This window comes from Lichenostomus cassidix, unplaced genomic scaffold (assembly GCF_008360975.1).
Source record: "Lichenostomus cassidix isolate B80296 unplaced genomic scaffold, HeHo_3.0 HiC_scaffold_33, whole genome shotgun sequence".
In the NCBI taxonomy this organism is placed as follows: Eukaryota; Metazoa; Chordata; class Aves; order Passeriformes; family Meliphagidae; genus Lichenostomus; species Lichenostomus cassidix.
In genome coordinates, this window is record NW_028147632.1 from 2,000,615 (window position 1) to 2,021,081 (window position 20,467).

The 20,467-nt window shown below is 46.0% G+C and overlaps 1 protein-coding gene and 1 long non-coding RNA gene across 2 annotated transcripts in view; one reads left to right on the forward strand and one right to left on the reverse strand.

Annotated features, from left to right (window-relative positions):
- The window catches only part of LOC146421439 (uncharacterized), a 38,220-nt gene extending 36,944 nt beyond the window's left edge, over positions 1-1,276 (forward strand). The window contains exons 3-4 of the long non-coding RNA XR_014848723.1: positions 521-956; positions 990-1,276. This is a non-coding gene — a long non-coding RNA (uncharacterized LOC146421439). The remainder of the gene's footprint in view (positions 1-520; positions 957-989) is intronic.
- LOC146421445 (tubulin beta chain) lies at positions 83-20,290 on the reverse strand. The gene is made up of 4 exons (XM_085047425.1): positions 20,077-20,290; positions 11,267-11,375; positions 6,369-6,479; positions 83-2,220 (listed from the first exon to the last, which is right to left on the reverse strand). The coding sequence occupies exons 1-4, from the start codon at positions 20,131-20,133 to the stop codon at positions 1,163-1,165; spliced, it is 1,335 nt and encodes a 444-aa protein (XP_084903551.1). The 5' UTR covers positions 20,134-20,290; the 3' UTR covers positions 83-1,162.
- Between the last annotated feature and the right edge of the window lie 177 nt (positions 20,291-20,467).

Below are 20,467 nucleotides of genomic sequence, written 5' to 3' on the forward strand. Positions count from 1 at the left end.
GGATGACCACTGAAGGTCAGGAACTCTTCAGCGATGACCATGAAGAGTTGGAGACTTCGATGATGGAGAATTGGAAACTCTTCAACGATGATGAAGGAGAATTGGAGATTCTTCAACCATGATGAAGAACTGGAGACTCTTTGACCATGATGGAAGTTGATCACTGAGGATGATGATGAAGGTTGGAAACTCTTCAAGAACTTTTCAAGGGTTGGAAACTCTTCCATGATTCTTCACTGGAGATTCTTCAGTGATGACACAAGTTGGAGACTCTCTGATGATGACCAAGGTTGGGAACTCTTAGATGATGAAGATTGAGATTCTCTGACCACGATGGACATTGCAGACTCTTCACCGCTGAAGCCCAAGGACTCTCCAAGGACGATGATGACCATCTGACCACGATGAACATTGGAGACTCTCCAGCCGTGACGACGGCCGAGGACTCTGACCATGGTGAAGGTTGGGAACTCTTCAAGGGTGACCATGATGAAGGTCAAGGACTTTGGTGATGACCAAGGTCAGGAACTCTTCAACGATGACCATGATGAAGGTCAAGGACTCTGACGATGAAGAGGGTTGGAGACTCTCTGACCATCACGATGATGACAAAACTTGGAGACTCTCTGACCATCATGAAGGAGCTTGGAGACTCTCTGACCATCATGATGAACATTGGGAACTCTTCAAGGGTGACCATGATGAAGGTTGAGGACAATGCTGAAGATTGGGAACTCCTCAAGGGTGACCATGATGAAGGTCAAGGACTTTGATGATGACCAAAGTTGGGAACTCTTCAAGGATGATGAAGGTTGAGGACCATGAGGACAATGCTGAAGGTTGAGGAACAGGAGGACAACGCTGAAGGTCAGGAGCTCCTCAAGGATGACGATGACGAAGGTTGAGGACCATGAGGACAACGCTGAAGGTCGAGGACCACGGGGACAATACTGAAGGTCAAGGACTCTTTGAGGATGACGAAGATGAAGGTCAGGAACTCTCTGAGGATGACGAAGGCTGAGGACAATGACGGTCAGGATCTCCGCTGCCACCGCCGCCGAGGACAACGCTGACGATGACGACAATGACGATGACACCGACGGCCGCGCCGCGGGACACGACACACGAGGGGAACAACCACCACCACCACCATCACCACCCCTCAGGCCTCCTCCTCGGCCTCCTCGCCGAAATCCTCCTCCTCCTCGGCCGTGGCGTCCTGGTACTGCTGGTACTCGGACACCAGGTCGTTCATGTTGCTCTCGGCCTCGGTGAACTCCATCTCGTCCATGCCCTCGCCCGTGTACCAGTGCAGGAAGGCCTTGCGGCGGAACATGGCCGTGAACTGCTCCGAGATGCGCTTGAAGAGCTCCTGGATGGCCGTGCTGTTGCCGATGAAGGTGACGGCCATCTTGAGGCCGCGCGGCGGGATGTCGCACACGGCCGTCTTGACGTTGTTGGGGATCCACTCCACGAAGTAGGAGCTGTTCTTGTTCTGCACGTTCAGCATCTGCTCGTCCACCTCCTTCATGGACATGCGGCCGCGGAAGACGGCGGCCACGGTGAGGTAGCGGCCGTGGCGCGGGTCGCAGGCGGCCATCATGTTCTTGGCGTCGAACACCTGCTGGGTGAGCTCGGGGACGGTCAGCGCGCGGTACTGCTGGCTGCCCCGCGAGGTCAGCGGCGCGAAGCCGGGCATGAAGAAGTGGAGCCGCGGGAAGGGCACCATGTTGACCGCCAGCTTGCGGAGGTCGGCGTTGAGCTGGCCGGGGAAGCGCAGGCAGGTGGTGACGCCGCTCATGGTGGCCGAGACAAGGTGGTTGAGGTCGCCGTAGGTGGGCGTGGTCAGCTTGAGGGTGCGGAAGCAGATGTCGTAGAGCGCCTCGTTGTCGATGCAGTAGGTCTCGTCGGTGTTCTCCACCAGCTGGTGCACGGACAGCGTGGCGTTGTACGGCTCCACCACCGTGTCTGAGACCTTCGGGGACGGCACCACGCTGAAGGTGTTCATGATGCGGTCGGGGTACTCCTCGCGGATCTTGGAGATCAGCAGGGTGCCCATGCCCGAGCCGGTGCCGCCGCCCAGGGAGTGGGTCAGCTGGAAGCCCTGCAGGCAGTCGCAGCTCTCGGCCTCCTTGCGCACCACGTCCAGCACCGAGTCCACCAGCTCGGCGCCCTCCGTGTAGTGACCTTTGGCCCAGTTGTTGCCGGCGCCGCTCTGGCCTGGGAGGGGAGAGAAACGTGGGTTGGGGACCTGAAAACAACTTTTGAGAACCTTGGGAACCTTCAAACCACCTGTGGAGATCTTCAAACAACTTCTGAGGAGCTTAAGGACCTTCAAACCATCTTTAGAGAACCTCAAAGCCCTAGGAACCTTTAAACTGCATTTGGAGATCCTCACACCAATATTGAGGACCTTGGGGACCTTCAAACCACCTCTGGAGATCCTCAACTTCTGAGGATCTTTGGGGACCTGAAAACAACTTTTGAGAACCTTGGGAACCTTCAAACCACCTGTGGAGATCCTCAAACAACTTTTGAGGAGCTTAAGGACCTTCAAACCACCCTTGGGGACCTTCAAACCATCTTTGGAGGATCTTGGGGACATTCAAACCACACCTGGAGATCCTCAAGAACTTGGGGACCTTCAAACTCTCTTCAGGGGACCTTCAAACTATCCTGAGAACCTTCAAAGCACTTTGAGAAACCCTCAAACCCTGGCAACCTTCAAACCACCCTTTGGTGATCCTCAAACAAATGTTTAGGACCTTGGGGACCTTCAAAGCACCTCTGGGGATCCTCCAACCACTCGGAAGTCTTGGGGACGTTCAAACCACTCCTGGGGACCTTCCAAGGCCCTTTGGGGACCTTAGAACAACTTTTGAGAACCTTGGGAACTTTCTAACAACCTTTGGATATCTTACACTTCTGAGAATCTTGGGGACCTTTAAAGCATCTTTGAGAGAATCCCAAAGCAATGTTGAGGACCTTCAAACCATCTCTGGGGACCTTCAAACCCCTCTGAGAGAGCCTGAAGACCCTGGTAACCTTCAAACCACCTTTGATGGCTCTCAATCCAATCCTGGAGTTCTTGGGAACCTTCAAACCACCTGTGGAGATCCTCAACTTCTGTAGATCTTTAAGGACCTTCAAACAATCTTAGGAAATGCTCAAAACCTTGGCAACCTTTAAACCACCTTTGGAGAGCCTTAAAACCTTGGGGAACTTTAAACCGATTTTGGAGATCCTCAAACCGTGCTTGAGGACCTTCACAGCACCTTTGGAGATCTTAAAACAATTTTTGGGAACCTTGGGAACCTTCAAACCACACTTGGAGAGACTCAAAATATTGGGGGCCTTCAAACCATCTTTGGGGACTTTCAAACCATCTTTGGGAACCTTCAAACCATCTTTGGAGACCCTCAAAGCCTTGGGGACCTTCAAACCACCTTTGGAGATCCTCAAACAACTTCTGAGAATCTTGTGGACCTTAAAACCCTCTTTGGGAACCTTGAAACCACTTAGAGATATCTTCAAACCACCTTTGGAGATCCTAAACTTCTGAGGATCTTGGGGACTTTCCAACCATCTTGGGGACCTTCAAACCATCTTTGGGAACTTTCAAACAACTCTGAAGGAGCCTCAGAACCTTGGGAACCTTGAAACCACCTTAGGGACCTTCAAACCACCTCTGGAGATCCTCAAATGACTTGAGGATCTTGGGGACCTTCAAACCACCTGTGGAGAGCCTCAAACCAAGGCTGAGGACTTTGGAGACCTTCAAACGACCTTTGGAGATCCTCAACTTCTGAGAATCTTGGGGACCTTTGAAGCATCTTTGAGAGAATCTCAAAGCAATGTTGAGGACCTTGGGGACCTTCAAACTGTCTTGGCGACCTTCAAAACACCTCTGGGGACCTTCAAACAAGTTTTGAGAACCTTAGGAACCTTCAAACTACATTGGAGATCCTCAAGACCTTGGGAACCTTGAAACCATCTTAGGGACCTTCAAAGCAGCTTTGGAGATCCTCAAACAACGTGAGGATCTTGGGGACCTTCAAACCATCTTTGGGGACCTTCAAACCATCTTTGGAGAGCTTCAAAACCTTGAGAACCTTCAAAGCACCTTTGAGGACCTTCAAACCCCTTTGAGAGATCCTCCAAACCTTGGGGACTTTCTAACCACCTTGGGGACCTTCAAACTGTCTTGAGGATCTTCAAACCATCTTTGGGGACCTTGGAATCACTTTGAGGGAATCTCAGACCTATGAGGACCTTCAAACCACCTTTGGAGATCTTCAAACTAACACTGAGGACCTTGGGGACCTTCCAACCACCCTTGGGGACTTTCAAAGCACCTTTGGGGACCTTAAAACAACTTTCGAAAACCTCAGGAACCTTCAAACTACACGTGGAGATTCTCAAGAACTTGGGGAGCTTTAAAGCCTCTTCAGGAGACAATCAAACCACCTCTGGGGACCTTCAAACCTCTCTTGGACATCCTCAAACCACCTTTCGGACCTCCAAACCACCTTTCGAGATCCTCCAACAACTTTTGATGATCTTGAGAACCTTCAAAGCATCCTTGGGGACCTTCAAACTACTCTGAGAGCCTCAAAACCTTGGGGACCTTTAAATGCTCCTCAGAAGACCCTCAAATCATCTTGGGGACCCTCTGGAGATCCTCAACTTCTGAGAATCTTGGGTATCTTCTAACCACCTTGGGAACCTTCAAAGTATCTCTGGGGACCTTCAAGGCATCTTTGAGACCCTCAAAGCAATGCTGAGGACCAGGGGGACCTTCAAACTACCTTGGGGGCCTTCAAAGCACTTCTGGAGATCCTCAAGCAACTTTTGAGGATCTTGAGAACCTTCAAAGCACCCTTGGGGACCTTCGAACTACTCTGAGAGCCTCAAAACCTTGGAGACCTTTAAATGCTCCTCAGGAGACCTTCAAACCACCTCTGGGGACTCTCAATCCCATCCTGGGGTTCTTGGGGACCTTCAAACCATCTTGAGGACCTTGAAACCCCTCTAAGAGACCTTGGGGACCCTGAAACCACCTCTGGGGACCTTCAAACGAGCTTTAGAGGATCTTTGAGGCTTTCAAACCACCTTTGGGGACCTTCAAACCTCTCTGAGAGACACTCAAAACCTTGGGGACCTTCACACCATCTCTGGGGACTCTCAATCCCATCCTGGGGTTCTTGGGGACCTTCAAACCATTCTTGGTGACCTTCAAACCACTCGGAGAGAGCCTCAAAACCTTGGGGACCTTGGAACCACCTCTGGAGAACCTCAACTTCTGAGGACCTTTGGGGACCTTCAAGCCAGGTTTGGAAGCCTTTAAACCACCCTTGGGGACCTTCAAACGATTTTGAGAGAACCTCAAATCTTGGGGACCTTCAAACCACCTCTGGGACCTTCAAACCACCTTCAGAGGCCTTCAAACTGCTTTTGGAGATCCTTAAATAACTTCTGATGACCTTGGGGACCTTCAAACCACCTCTGGAGACACTCAAAACCTTGGGGACCTTCAAACCACCTCTGGGGACTCTCAATCTCATCCTGGGGTTCTTGGGGACCTTCAAACGACCTCTGGGGACCTTGAAAGCACCTTTGGAGATCACCAACTTCTGAGGATCTCTGGGGACATCCAAAGCACCTTGGGGACCTTCCTGCCACCCCTGGGGACACCTGGGGACCTTGGGATGCCCCTTGGGGACACCTGGGGAGCCTCAGGCCTGGCTTTGGGGACACCTGGGGACCTTGATCTCCTCACTGGGGCTCTGCCAGCCCTCGAGGTCACCACCCTGGTGTCCCCAGGTGTGTCCCCAGGTGTGTCCCCAAGTGTCTCAAAGGTCCCTGAATGTGTCCCCAGGTGTCCCAGATGCACTCAAGAACCCCCAGGTGTCCCCAGTGTCCCCAGGTGTCCCTAGGAGCTCACAAGAGGTCCCCAGGTGTGTCCCAGGTGTCCCCAGATGCCCTCAAGTGTCCCCAATGTCCTTAGAACCCAGCAGGTGTGTCCCAGGTGTCCCCAGGTGTGTCCCTAATGTCCCCAAGCACATCCCAGCTGTCCCCAGGTGTGTTCCAGGTGTTTCCAATGCCCCCAGGTGTCCCTGAAGTGTCCCAAATGTCGCCAAATGTGTCCCCAGCTGGATCCCCAAGTGCCTCAGATGCCCTCAGGAAGCTCCAGGTGTCCCCAGGTGTGTCCCAGGTGTCCCCAGGTGTCCCAGGAGTGTCCCCAATGTCCCCAGGAGTGTCCCCAGGAGTGTCCCCAATGTCCCCAGGAGTGTCCCCAGGAGTGTCCCCAATGTCCCCAGGAGTGTCCCCAGATGTCCCCAATGTCCCCACTGTCCCCAGTGACTCACCGAACACGAAGTTGTCAGGTCTGAAGATTTGCCCGAAAGGTCCTGAGCGCACAGAGTCCATGGTGCCGGGCTCCAGATCCACCAGGATGGCCCTGGGGACATATTTACCGCCTGGGGACACAAAAGTGTCACCAGAGTGTCACCAAGGTGTCACCAGGGAGACACAGCCACAAAAACACCCCAAAAACCAGCAAAAATCACCCCAAAAATTGCAAATATTACCCCAAAATTACCCTAAAATTCCCACCAGGATGGCCCTGGGCACTGATTTAGCCCCTGGGGACACTGGAATGTCACCAGAGTGTCACCAGAGTGTCACCAAGGGGACACAGACATGAAATCACCCCAAAAATTACCAAAAAATAACAAAAATCACCCCAAAATTACCCCAAAACAACCCAGAATCACCACCAGGATGGCCCTGGGGACATATTTACCGCCAGGGGACATTGAGGGGACAGGAAAATGTCACCAGAGTGTAACCAGAGTGTCACCAAGAGGACAGAGACATGAAATTACCCCAAAAAACAGCAAAAAACCAGCAAAAATTACCCCAAAATTCATTCAAAATCACCCCAAATCACCCCAAAATTCCCACCAGGATGGCCCTGGGGACTGATTTACCGTCTGGGGACATCGAGGGGACAGAGAAGTGTCACCACAGTGTCACCAGAGTGTCACCAAGGAGACACAGCCACGAAAATCAGAGAGAAAATAGCAAAAATCCAAAAAAAATCATCCTAAAATTGCCCCAAAACAACCCAGAATCACCACCAGGATGGCACTGGGGACATATTTACCCCCTGGGGACACCAAGGGGACAGCAAAGTGTCACCAGAGTGTCACCAGAGTGTCACCAAGGGGACACAGCCATGAAATTACCCCAAAAATCAGCACAAAAATAGCAAAAATCACATCAAAATTGCCCCAAAACACCCAGAATCACCCCAAGACACTCAGATTCACCCCAAAAATACCAAAAGTCACCAAGAATCACCCCAAAAATACCAACAATCACCCCAAACCACCTGGAATCACCTCAAAAACCACCCCAAACACCCCAAAATTCACCCCAAAACCACCAAAATTCACCCCAAAACACCCAAATTCACCCCAAAACACCCAGAATCACCCCAAGAAACTCAGATTCACCCCAAAAATACCAAAATTCAACCCAAAAATACCAAAATTCAACCCAAACCCACCCGGAATTGCCCCAAAAATACTAAAAATCACTCTAAAAAGAGCCAAAATTGCCCCAAAACACCTCTAGTCACCCCAAAACCACCCAAAACACCCTAAAAATACAAAAAAATCACCCCAAAATACTTGGAATGATCCAAAAATCACCCAGACAGAGCCAAATTCACCCCAAAATACAGCAAAAATAGCCAAAATCACCCCAAAAATACCCCAAAACCCCCAAATTCACCCCAAACAGACCCAAATCACCCCAAATTCACCCCAAAATCCCCAAATTCACCCCCAAACAACCCCAAAAATCCCCAAATCACCCCAAAAACACCCCAAACACCAAAAAACACCCCAAAATACTTGGAATGATCCAAAAAACCACTCAGAAATCCCCAAATTCACCCCAAACACCAAAATCACCCCAAAATACTTGGAATGACCCCAAAAACCACTCAGAAATCCCCAAATTCACCCCAAATCACCCAAATTCACCCTAAACAACCCCAAAAATCCCCAAATTCATCCCAAAAATACCCCAAATTCACCCAAAATACCCCAAATTCACCATAAACACTAAAAATTACCCCAAAATACTTGGAATGACCCCAAAAACCACCCAGAAATCCCCAAATTCACCCCAAACAACCCCAAAAAATCTCCAAATTCACCCCAAATTCACCCCAAGCACCAAAATACCTGGAATGATCCAAAAAACCACCCAGAAATCCCCAAATTCACCCCAAACACCAAAAACACCCCAAAATATTTGGAATTATCCAAAAATCACCCAGAAAGAGTTAAAGTCACCCAAAAATCCCCAAATTCACCCCAAACAACCCCAAATTCACCCCAAATCACCCCAAAAATCCCCAAATTCACCCCAAAAACACCCCAAAATCACCCCAAAATACTTGGAATGACCCCAAAAACCATCCAGAAATCCCCAAATTCACCCCAAATCACCCCAAAAATCCCCAAATTCACCCCAAAAACACCCCAAAATTACCCCAAAATACTTGGAATGACCCCAAAAACCACCCAGAAATCCCCAAATTCACTCCAAACAACCCCAAAAATCCCAAAAAATCCCCAAATTCACCCCAAAATCCCCAAATTCACCCCAAAAATCCCCCAAAGCACCCAGAAGTGGCACTGGCAGGTGCCAAGGGACACAGAGTGACACTGAGAGGTGACACTGAGAGGTGACACTGTGGGACAGAGGGACAGCAGGTGACACAGGGAATGGGGACAAGGGGACACTGGGGGGTGACAGGGTGACACTGGGGTGACAGCAATGGGGTGACACTCAGGGACAGTGGGGAAGGACACAGTGACAAGGGACAGGGTGGCACCAGGGGAGTGACAAAGTGACAATGCACAGGGTGACACCACCAGCAGGGTGGCACTGGGGACAGGGTGACACCATGGAGTGACACTCAGGGTGACAGAAGGACAGCAAGGAAAGGTGACAAACACAGGGAGGTGACACCAGGGGTGACAGATGTCACCCAGTGCCACCAGAGCAATGACAGAGCCACTCAGAGTGACCCAGGGCAAGGGACAGCTGTCCCCAAGTGTCACCAATGTCCCCAGTGTCCCTAATGTCCCCAAAACTCCAATGTCCCCAAACTCCTCAATGTCCCCAATCCTTCCCAATGTCCCCAAACCCCCCTGATTGTCCCCAGTGTCCCCTGGAGGAGGCACTGGGGGTGACAATGGGGACACCCCTGGTGAGAGCACACAGGAACTGCAGTGTCCTCAATGTCCCCAAATCCCCCATTGTCCCCAGAGATGTCCCCAAACCCCCCATTGTCCCCAGTGTCCCCAATGTCCCCATTGTCCCCAATATCCCTGATGTCCCCAGAGATATCCCTAATGGCCTTAACGTCCCCAAATCCCCCCAAGGTCCCCAATGATGTCCCCAAAGATGTCCCCAAGTCCCACCGATGGCCTCGTTGTAATGAACGTTGATCCTGTCCAGCCTCAGGTCACTGTCCCCAATGTCCCCATTGTCCCCAATACCCTTAACATCCCCAGAAATGTCCCCAGAGATATCCCCAATGTCCCCAGAAATGTCCCCGTGCTCCCAATCCCCCTGATGTCCCTAATGTCCCCAATATCCCCAGAAATGTCCCAAATATCCCCATTATCCCCCAATGTCCCCAATCCCCTCAATGTCCCCATTAACCCCAGTTATCCCCAATGTCCCCAGTGATGTCCCCAATGTCCCCAAGTCGCACCGGTGGCCTCGTTGTAGTAGACGCTGATCCTGTCCAGCTGCAGGTCACTGTCCCCAATGTCCCCATTAACCCCAATGTCCCCATTAACCCCAATGTCCCCAATAACCCCAATGTCCCCATTATCCCCATTAAACCCATTATCCCCAATGTCCCCAGTGACGTCCCCAATGATGTCCCCAGCTGTCCCCACCGGTGGCCTCGTTGTAGTAAACACTGATCCTGTCCAGCTGCAGGTCGCTGTCCCCAGTGTCTCCAATAACCCCCATGTCCCCATTATCCCCATTAACCCCAATTACCCCCAATGTCCCCATTAACCCTGATGTCCCCAATGTCCCAGATGTCCCCAATGATGTCCCCACTGTCCCCAGCTGTCCCCACCGGTGGCCTCGTTGTACTAGACACTGCTCCTGTCCAGCTGCAGGTCACTGTCCCTAATGTCCCCAATAACCCCAATGTCCCCAGTCCCCTCAGTGTCCCCATTAACCCCATTATTCCCAGATGTCCCCCAATGTCCCCAATGTCCCCAATGTCCCACCGGTGGCCTCATTGTAGTAGACGCTGCTCCTGTCCAGCTGCAGGTCACTGTCCCCACTGTCCCCATTAACCCCAATGTCCCCAATTATCCCCATTAACCCCAATTATCCCCAATGTCCCCATTAACCCTGATGTCCCCAATGTCCCAGATGTCCCCAATGATGTCCCCACTGTCCCCAGCTGTCCCCACCGGTGGCCTCGTTGTACTAGATGCTGCTCCTGTCCAGCTGCAGGTCACTGTCCCCAGTGTCCTCAATGTCCCTATTAACCCCAATTATCCCCATTAACCCCAATGTCCCCAATGTCCCCAATAATCCCAATGCCCTCAATGTCCCCATTATCCCCAATCCCCCCGATGTCCCCAATGATGTCCCCACTGTCCCCAATGATGTCCCCAGCTGTCCCCACCGGTGGCCTCGTTGTAGCAGACGCTGATCCTGTCCAGCTGCAGGTCAATGTCCCCCAGTGTCCCCAGTAACCCCAATTATCTCAATTATCCCCATTAACCCCAATGTCCCCAATCCCCCCGATGTCCCAGATGTCCCCAATGATGTCCCCATTGTCCCACCGGTGGCCTCGTTGTAGTAGACGCTGATCCTGTCCAGCTGCAGGTCACTGTCCCCAATGTCCCCAATAACCCCAATGTCCCCAGTGTCCCCAATGTCCCCATTAACCCCAATTATCCCCATTATCCCCAATGTCCCCAATGTCCCCATTAGCCCCGATGTCCCCAATGATGTCCCCAATGTCCCCATTGTCCCACCGGTGGCCTCATTGTAGTAGACGCTGATCCTGTCCAGCTGCAGGCCACTGTCCCCAATGTCCCCATTAACCCCGATGTCCCCAATTCCCTCAGTGTCCCCATTAACCCCGATGTCCCCACTGTCCCCAATGACGTCCCCAATGTCCCCAATGTCCCCATTGTCCCACCGGTGGCCTCGTTGTAGTAGACGCTGATCCTGTCCAGCTGCAGGTCGCTGTCCCCATGGTAAGTCCCCGTGGGGTCGATGCCGTGCTCGTCACTGATCACCTCCCAGAACTGCGGGGACAAGGGGACAGTGGGATGTTAGGAGACAGTGGGGACCTTAGGGACATTAGGGGACAGTGGGGACAGCAGGGGCAATGGGGCATCAGGGACATTGGGGACAGTGGGGACATTAGGGGACAGCGGGGACATTAGGGACATTGGGGGCATTCAGGGGACAGCAGGGGATATTAGGGACATTAGGAGACAGTGGGGACATTGGGGACATTGGGGACAGCGGGACATTGGGGACATTGGGGACATTGGGGACAATGGGGACAGTGGGTACATTGGGGACAGCAGGACATCAGGGGACATCAGGGACATTGGGGACAGTGGGGACAGTGGGGACGTCAGGGGACAGTAGGGACAGTGGCACATGAGAGGACAGCAGGGACAGTGGGACATTGGGGACATTAAGGGACATTGGGGACATTGGGGACAGCAGGGGAAAATGGGGACATCAGGGGACAGCAGGGACGTTAGGGGACAATGGGGAGGAAATGGGGATTTTTGGGGGAAAACAGGAATTTTCAGGGAAAATGGGGAAAAAGGAAATTTTTTGGGAAAAAAAACTGGGGATTTTGGGAGGAAAAATGGGGATTTTGGGGCTAAAAATGAGGATTTCTGGGGAAAAAATATGATATTGGGAAGAAAAATTTGGATTTTGGGGCTAAAAATTTGGATTTTTAGGGAAAAAATTGTGATTTTTGGGGCTAAAAATGGGGATTTTGGGGAAAAAAATTTGGATTTTGGGGCTAAAAATGGAGATTCTTGGGGAATAAATTGGATTTGGGGGCTAAAAATGGGAATTTGGGAGGAAAAATTGAGATTTTGGGGCTAAAAATTGGGATTTTTGGGGAAAAAAATGGGGATTTTTGGGAGGAAAAATTTGAATTTTGAGGCTAAAAATGGGGATTTTGGGAGGAAAAATTTGGATTTTGGGGAAAAAAGTTTGGATTTTGGGGCTAAAAATGGGGATTTTGGGAGAAAAAATTGTAGATTTTGGGGCTAAAAATGGAGATTTTGGGACTAAAAATGGACTTTTTTGGGGCTAAAAATTGTGATTTTAGGAGCATTACAAGGGGTGTGGTCAGGAAAGGGGTGTGGTCAGGAAAGGGGGCGTGGTCAGCTGGCCACACCCACTTTGGGGTCACTTTGGGGACAAAAAAGGGACTTTTGGGGACATTGGGAGGCAGTTGGACTCAACCCAACTTCCCTCTTGGTGAGATTTGGGGGGAAAAGGTGATTTATGGGGAAAAAAAGATGATTTTTGAGGGAAAAAGGAGATATTTGGGGGAAAAAGGAGATTTTTGGGGTAATAAAGGTGATTTTTGGGTAAAAAAAGGTGATTTTTTTGGGGTAAAAAGGAAGATTTTGGGGGGAAAAAAGGTGATTTTTTGGGGAAAAAATGAGATTTTTGGGGAAAAAGGAGATATTTGAGGGGAAAAAAAAGAGTTTTGGGGTAATAAAGGAGATTTTTTGGGGGGAAAAAGGAGATTTTGGGGAAAAACAGGAAATTTTGGGGGAAAAAAGATGATTTAAGGGGCAAAAAAAGGTGATTTTTGAGTCATAAAGGAGATTTTTTTGGGTAAAAAAGTGATTTTTTTGGGGGAAAAAGGTGATTTTGGGGCAAAAAAGGTGATTTTTGGGGTAATAAAGGAGATTTTGGGGGAAAAAAGGAGATTTTGGGGGAGAAAAAGGAGCTTTTGGGGGGAAAAAAGAAGAGTTTTGGGACAAAAAAGGTGATTTTTGGGGTAAAAAAGGAGATTTTTGGGGAGAAAAAGGTGATTTTTGGGCTAAAAAAGGAGATTTTGAGGTAAAAATAGTGAGATTATGAGGCAAAAAAGGTAATTTTGGGGGAAAAAATTGATTTTTCTGGGAAAAAAAAGAGATTTTTTGGGGAAAAAAGTGATTTTTGGGGTAATAAAGGAGATTTTTGGGGAATAAAAGATGATTTTGGGGAAAAACAGGAGATTTTGGGGGGAAAAAGGAGATTTTTTGGGGCAAAAAAGGAGATTTTGGGGTAAAAAAAGTGATTTTTGGGGCAAAAAGGGAAATTTTTGGGGGCAAAAAGGTGATTTTTTTGGGGCAAAAAGGAGATTTTTTGGTGTAAAAAAGTGATTTTTGGGGGGAAAAAAGAAGAGTTTTGGGGGAAAAAGGAAGATTTTGGGGTAAAAAAGGTGATTTTTTAGGGAAAAAAGGTGATTTATGGGGCAAAAATACGTGATTGAGTCAAAAAGGAGATTTTTTTTGGGTAAAAAAAGTGATTTTTTGGGGAAAAAGAAGATTTAAGGGGTAACAAAGGAGATTTTTTGGGAAAAAATGAGATTTTTTGGGGGGAAAAAGGAAGATTTAGGGAGAAAAGGGGATTTTGGGGCAAAAAAGGAGATTTTGGGGAAAAAATGGGATTTTTGGGGAAAATAAATGAGTTTTTGGAGGGAAAATATTGATTTTTGGGACAAAAAAGGAGATTTTGGGGCAAAAAGGTGTTTTTTGGGGGGAAAAGGTGATTTTGGAGTCAAACAGGAGATTTTTTGGGTAAAAAAAGGGATTTTGGGGGAGAAAAAGGAAATTTTGGGGGGAAAAGTGATTTTGGGGGCAAAAGAGGTGATTTTTGGGGAAAATAAGTGATTTTTTTCAGGAAAAAAATTGATTTTTGAGTCAAAAAGGAGATTTTTTGGGGTAAAAAAAGTGATTTTTGGGGAAAAAAAAGCAGATTTTTGGGGGTAAGAAAGTTGATTTTCGGGGAAAATAAGTGATTTTTTTTGGGGAAAATTTCATTTTTTGGGGCAAAAAAGGTGGTTTTTGGGGAAAAAATTGATTTTTAGGGCAAAAAAGAAGCTTTTTGGGGGGAAAAAGGTGATTGTGGGGAAAAAGGTGATTCTTGGGGAAAAAAGGAGATTTTTTTGAAGTAAAAAAGGTGATTTGGGGGGAAAAAATGTGATTTTTCAGGGAATAAAGGTGATTTTTTGGGGTAAAAAAGGTGATTTTTGGGGAAAATAAGTGATATTTTGGGGGAAATATTGATTTTTGGGGCAAAAAAGGAGCTTTTGGGGGCAAAAAATGAGATTTGTCAGGGAAAAAAGGAGATTTTTTGAGGGGAAAAAGGAGATTTTGGAGGGAAAAAGTGATTTTTGAGTCAAAAAGGTGATTTTTTGGGGTAAAAAAAGTGATTTTTGGGGAAAAGAAGTGATTTTTGAAGGGAAAAAATTGATTTTTAGGGGAAAAAAAGGAGAGTTTTGGGGAAAATATTGATTTTTGGGGCAAAAAAGGAGATTTTTGGGGGAAAAAGGGAAATTTTTGGGGAAAATAAGTGATTTTTTGGGGGGAAAAAATTAGATTTTTGGGGGGAAAGGTGATTTTGGGGAAAAAAGATTTTGAGGTAATAAAGGAGATTTTAGGGGAAAAAAGGAGATTTTGGGGCAAAAAGGGAAATTTTCGGGGCAACGAAGGTGATTTTTTGGGGAAAAAAGGTGATTTTGGAGTCAAACAGATTTTCTGGGGTAAAAAGAGTGATTTTTGGGGAAAAAAGTGTTTTTGGGGGTGAAAAAAGGAGATTTTGGGGTAAAAAAGGTGATTTTTTGACGGCAAAAAAGGTGATTTTTGGGGAAAATAAATTATTTTTTTGGGAAAAAATTGATTTTTGGGGCAAAAAAGGAGATTTTGGGGGGAAAAGGTGATTTTGGGGAAAAAAGGAGATTTTTGGGGAGAAAAGAAGTTTTTTTGGGGGAAAAAAAGATTATTTTGGGGGTAAAAAAGGTGATTTTAGGGTGAAATAAGTGATTTTTTTGGGCAGAAAAAGTGAATTTTGGGGGAAAAAAAGTGATTTTTGGGGGAAAAAAAGTGATTTTTGGGGGAAAAAAAGTGATTTTTGGAGCAAATAAGTGATTTTTTTGGGGAAAAAATACATTTTTTGGGGCAAAAAAGGTGATTTTCGAGGAAAAAAGGAGATTTTTGGGGGCGGGGAGGAGTGGGCGTGGCTTAGTGAGAAGTGGGCGTGGCCAGCGCGGGAAGCCACGCCCACTGAAAATGGCGGGAACTGCGGGAAAGGGCGGGAGAGAGGAGGGAACGGAAATAATTCACTGGAAAATCGGTTTTTTGTGCCTAAAATCGGCTTTTGGAAACCCAAAATCGGCTCTTTAGCACCAAAAATTAGAGGTTTTGTACCCAAAATTGGGTTTTTATAACCCCAAAATCGGCTTTTTAGAACCCAGAATTAGGATCTTTGCACCCAAAATTTGGATTTTTTCACCCAAAATTGGCTTTTTAGGACCCAAAATCAAGTTTTTAGGACCCAAATTTAGGATTTTCTCAACCAAAATTATGCTTTTTCATCCAAAATCAGCTTTTGAGGATCCAAAATTAGGATTTTTGCACCCAAAATTGAGTTTTCTCATCCAAAATCGGCTGTTTAGGACCTAAAATTAGGGTTTTTTCACCCAAAATTGGCTTTTTAGAACCCAGAATTAGGATCTTTGCACCCAAAATTTGGATTTTTTCATCCAAAATTGGCTTTTTAGGACCCAAATTTGTGGTTTTTCACCCAGAATTGGCTGTTTGGGACCCAAAATTAGGGGTTTTGTACCCTAAATTGGCTGTTTGGGACCCAAAATTAGGATTTTTGCACCCAAAATTGGATATTTAGGACCCAAAATTAGGATTTTTGCACCCAAAATTGGATATTTAGGACCCAAAATTAGGATTTTTGCACCCAAAATTGAGTTTTTTCATCCAAAATCGGCTATTTGGGACCCAAAATTGGAGTTTTTCACCCAAAATCGGCTTTTTAGGACCAAAAATTAGGATTTTTTTCACCCAAAATTGGCTGTTTAGGACCCAAAATTAGGGGTTTTGTACCCAAAATCAGCTTTTTAGGACTCAAAATTAGGATTTTTACACCCAAAATTGGCTTTTTATAACCCAAAATCGACTTTTTAGGACCCAAAATTAGGACTTTCTCACCCAAAATTGGGGTTTTTTCATCCAAAATCGGCTTTTTAGGACCCAAAATGAGGATTTTTGCACCCAAAATAGTTTTTCCATCCAAAATCGGCTGTTTAGGACCCAAAATTGGCTTTTTGAAACCCAAAATCAGCTGTTTAGGACCCAAATTTAGGGGTTTTGTACCCAAAATCAGCTTTTTAGGACCAAAAATTAGGATTTATCACCCAAAATTGGCTTTTTAGGACCCAAAATTAGGATTTTTTCACCCAAAATGGTGGTTTTTCATCCAAAATCAGCTTTTTAGGACCCAAAATTGGTGTTTTTCACCCCAAATGGGCTTTTTAGGACCCAAAATTAGGACTTTTGCACCCAAAATTGGCTTTTTAAGACCCAAAATCAAGTTTTTAGGACCCAAATTTAGGATTTTCTCAACCAAAATTGTGGTTTTTCATCCAAAATCGGCTGTTTAGGACCCAAAATTAGGATTTTTGCACCCCAAATTGACTTTTTTTCACCCAAAATTGGCTTTTTAGGACCCAGAATTGTGGTTTTTCACCCAGAATTGGCTGTTTGGGACCAAAAATTCGGGGTTTTGTACCCAAAATCAGCTTTTTAGGACCCAAAATTAGGATTTATCACCCAAAACTGGCTTTTTAGGACCCAAAATTAGGATTTTTGCACCCAAAATTGGCTATTTAGGACTCAAAATGAGGATTTTTGTACCGAAAATTGACTTTTTGGGACCCAAAATAAGGATTTTTTTCACCCAAAATTGTGGTTTTTCACCCAAAATTAGGACTTTTTCACCCAAAATCGGCTTTTTAGGACCCAAAATCAGGATTTTTGTACCCAAAATTTGGGGTTTTAGGAGGAAAAAAGTGGTTTTGGGAGGGAAATTCATGGATTTTGGGGTTAAAATGGGGCTGAGGGGGAAATGAGGTGAAAAATGGCGATTTTGGGGCTCAAAGATGAAAAATGGGATAAAAATTAAGATTTGGGTTAAAAAATGGGAATTTTGAGGTTGATGAAGAAAAAAGGGATAAAAAATGGTGATTTGGAATTAAAAATGTGGATTTTTGGGGAATTATGAGAGAAAAACTTCAGTCAAAAATCCCATTTTTGGGTTTAAGCAGAAAAAATGAGTTTAAAACGTTAATTTTGGAGTTCAGGTGGAGAAATGGATGAAAAAACTAGAATTTGAGGTGAAAAATACTAATTTTGGGGGAAATGAGGGAAAAATGGGCTGAAAAAGGAGGATTTGGGAGGTGAGGAGAGGAAAGAGTTAAAAATCTGCATTTTTGGGGTTTGGGGGAAAAAATGGGTTAAAAATGGGGATTTTGGGGTTGATGGGAAAATGGATGAAAGAGAAATTTTGGGAGAGAAATGAATTAAAAATGTGAATTTAAAATTATAAAGATGATGTTTTAGGTAAATAAGGGAAAAATTAAATAAAATTCTGTGATTTTGGTATTTAAAATGGAAAAAATTGGTAAAAAAAGAGTGAATTTGGGTGAAAAAATGGAATTTTGGGACAAAATTCTGCATTTTGTGGCCTAAAAATCACAATTTTGGGTAAAGAAATCACATTTTAATTATTAGTTAACTGAATTTTGAGGATAAAACAAAAATTTAGTAACTAAGTTGTTGGTTTAAGAATTTAAAGTAACATTTTGGGGTTAAAAATAGCGAATTTTTGGGGTAAAATGTTCGGTTTTGGGGGTAAAATGTGATTTTTGATAATTATTTTCAACCTAAAAAATCCCAACAAGTTTTGCAAAAAAACATTTTATTTTATTTTATCACAAAAAAATCGCAGTTTAGTTTAAAATCTCATCCCAGGAGGCAGAAAAATGGAGTTTTGGGGTTAAAAATCCCAATTTTAGGTGTTTCAGAGAATAAAAAATTTGGGTTTGGGAAGGAAAATGTCCATTTTGGGGCACAAAATGCTGGTTGGAGACACAAAAAAACCGAATTTGGGGCTGAAAATGGAAATTTTGAATAAAAAAAGGAGACTTGAAGGGAAAAGAATTAAATTTGGGGTTAAAAATGGCATTTTTGGGGTTGAAATTAATGTTTTTTGGGGAAAAAGAAATTGATTTGGGGGAAAAAAAAAGAGATTTTTGGAGCAAAAGGGATGAAGTTCCGATGGGAAAAGCAGCAAATTCCGAGGCCTGAAATGAGGATTTTTGGGAAAAAATCCCAGTTTGAGCTAAAAAAACTTAACTTTTGAAATAAAAATTGTTATTTTTGGAGGTAAATTGGTGATTTGGAGGTGAAAAAAAGGGAATTTTGGAGCTCAAAGCTGCGATTCTTCCCCAACCCACCATTTTGGGGCCACAAACCTCCATTTTGGGGCTGCAAACTCCCTCCGGGCCGGAAAAATGCGGATTTTTATAGAAAAATTGTGATTTTAGGGAATAAAAATATCATTTTTTGGGGTGAAATATACAGTTTGGGGTAATTTAAATGGTTTTTTGAGGGAAAATTTGGGTTTTGAAAGGACAAAGATGCTGCAAAACTCCATTTTGGGCCAAAATGCTGCATTTTGGTAATAAAAATATCCTTATTGATGAAATAAATTTCATTTAAATCCCAGAAAATAATATTTTAAAAGTCATATTTTAGAGGAAATTTAAAAAAAATTTAGGGGCAACAAAAGCATTCAAAGCAACAAAGCTAAATTTATTTAATTTTATTATTTATTTCACTTTATTTACTTCAAGGGCAGAAAAATCTTCAATTTTGCATCTAAAAAATGTAATTTTAAGGCTTAAAATCCACGTTTGGGGGAAAAAATTGACTGATTTAGTTTAATTAATTCTACGTTTTTTAAGGAAATTTAAACATTTTTACTTCGGGAGATTAAAAAAAAAATTTGGGGATGAAAAAATCCGATTTTGGAATAAAAAGTTCCCCAAAAAGAAAAAAAATCCCAAAAAAACCCCAAAATAAAACCCTTTATTTGGAATATGAAACTCTTCAGTTTTTTATTCAATATTCCCATTTTCCGGTCAGAAATCCCTTCGCTCGACCTTTGGAGGTCAAAAACTCCTCATTTGAGGGCAAAAAAATCCGCATTTTTTGGGGTAAAACGTGAGGATTTTGGGGTGAAAAAAGAGGATTTTAGGGGTGAAAAGACCTCATTTCGGGTAGAAAACAACTTATTTCGGGGCTCAAGAAGCACCATTTGAATCGCGGTGAATTAAAAAAGGAATTAAAATGATTTATTGAGTGAAACGAGGGATAAATTAGCGAGAAAAGGTGGATTTTTGGGGCTAAAACATCGAATTTCGGAGCTCCTCGCCGCCATTTTGGCGCCATCCCCGCCCAGCCTCCGCCAAACCTCCAAAATTTGGGTCCAAAAACCTCCTTTTCCCACCAAATCTCTCCAACATCCATCTCAACACCCGAAAAAACGGAATACAACCCGAAAAAAGAGCCAAAATCGCTGAATTTGGGGTAAAATTAACAGATTTCCCCTCAGCCGCCATTTTGCGCCGCGTGAGGGGAGAGCAGCGCCTCACCCCAAAACCCCTCAATTCCCCCCAAAAATCACCTCCTTCCCACCCCAAACCCCCCAAACCCGCCCCGCTTCATCCCCTCACGGCAGCTTTTGGGCGGGAAAGTGCCGATTTTGGGGGAAAAACCCCGAATTTTGGGGTTTTTCTTTGTCTGGGCGGGAGGAGGGGAGGCTGGGGGGGTTCTTAAAGGGGCAATGGCGCCTTGAGGCGGGAAGGGCTGAGGGTGAGGTGGGACCCGCCCGGCTCACCTTGGCGCCGATCTGGTTGCCGCATTGGCCCGCCTGGATGTGCACGATCTCCCTCATGGCGGCGGTGTGCTGTGCTGGGCTCGGCTCGGCTCAGGGAGGGTCTGGCTGCCCGCCCGAGAGGATTAAATATATAAAAAATACAAAGAAGAGAGGCGGCGCTGCCCCTTTAAGGGAGGAGATGAAGCGCGAGCGCGGCGGCGGCGGCGAAAATGGCGGCGGCTGCGGCCCCGCGCGCGCTCATATAGGACAAAGCCGCTGCTCCCATTGGTTGGCACCGCCCGCTTGCTGCGATTCTATTGGTTAATCTCCCTGTCAATCTCGCTCTCTGCTCTCCCATTGGTTAAACCCCACTGAGCCCCTCCCACCGCCGCTCCGCCGCGCTCGGAGGACT

What these genes read in the sequence shown, in the direction of transcription:
- LOC146421445 (XM_085047425.1), bottom strand. Translation starts at nt 20,133, where the DNA reads ATGAGGGAGATCGTGCACATCCAGGCGGGCCAATGCGGCAACCAGATC. An exon ending in GCAACCAGATCGGCGCCAAG is followed by an intron (nt 11,376 to 20,076) that starts GTGAGCCGGGCG and finishes TTGTCCCCGCAG; the next exon opens with TTCTGGGAGGTGATCAGTGA. An exon ending in ACCTGACAACTTCGTGTTCG is followed by an intron (nt 2,221 to 6,368) that starts GTGAGTCACTGG and finishes CTCCCCTCCCAG; the next exon opens with GCCAGAGCGGCGCCGGCAAC.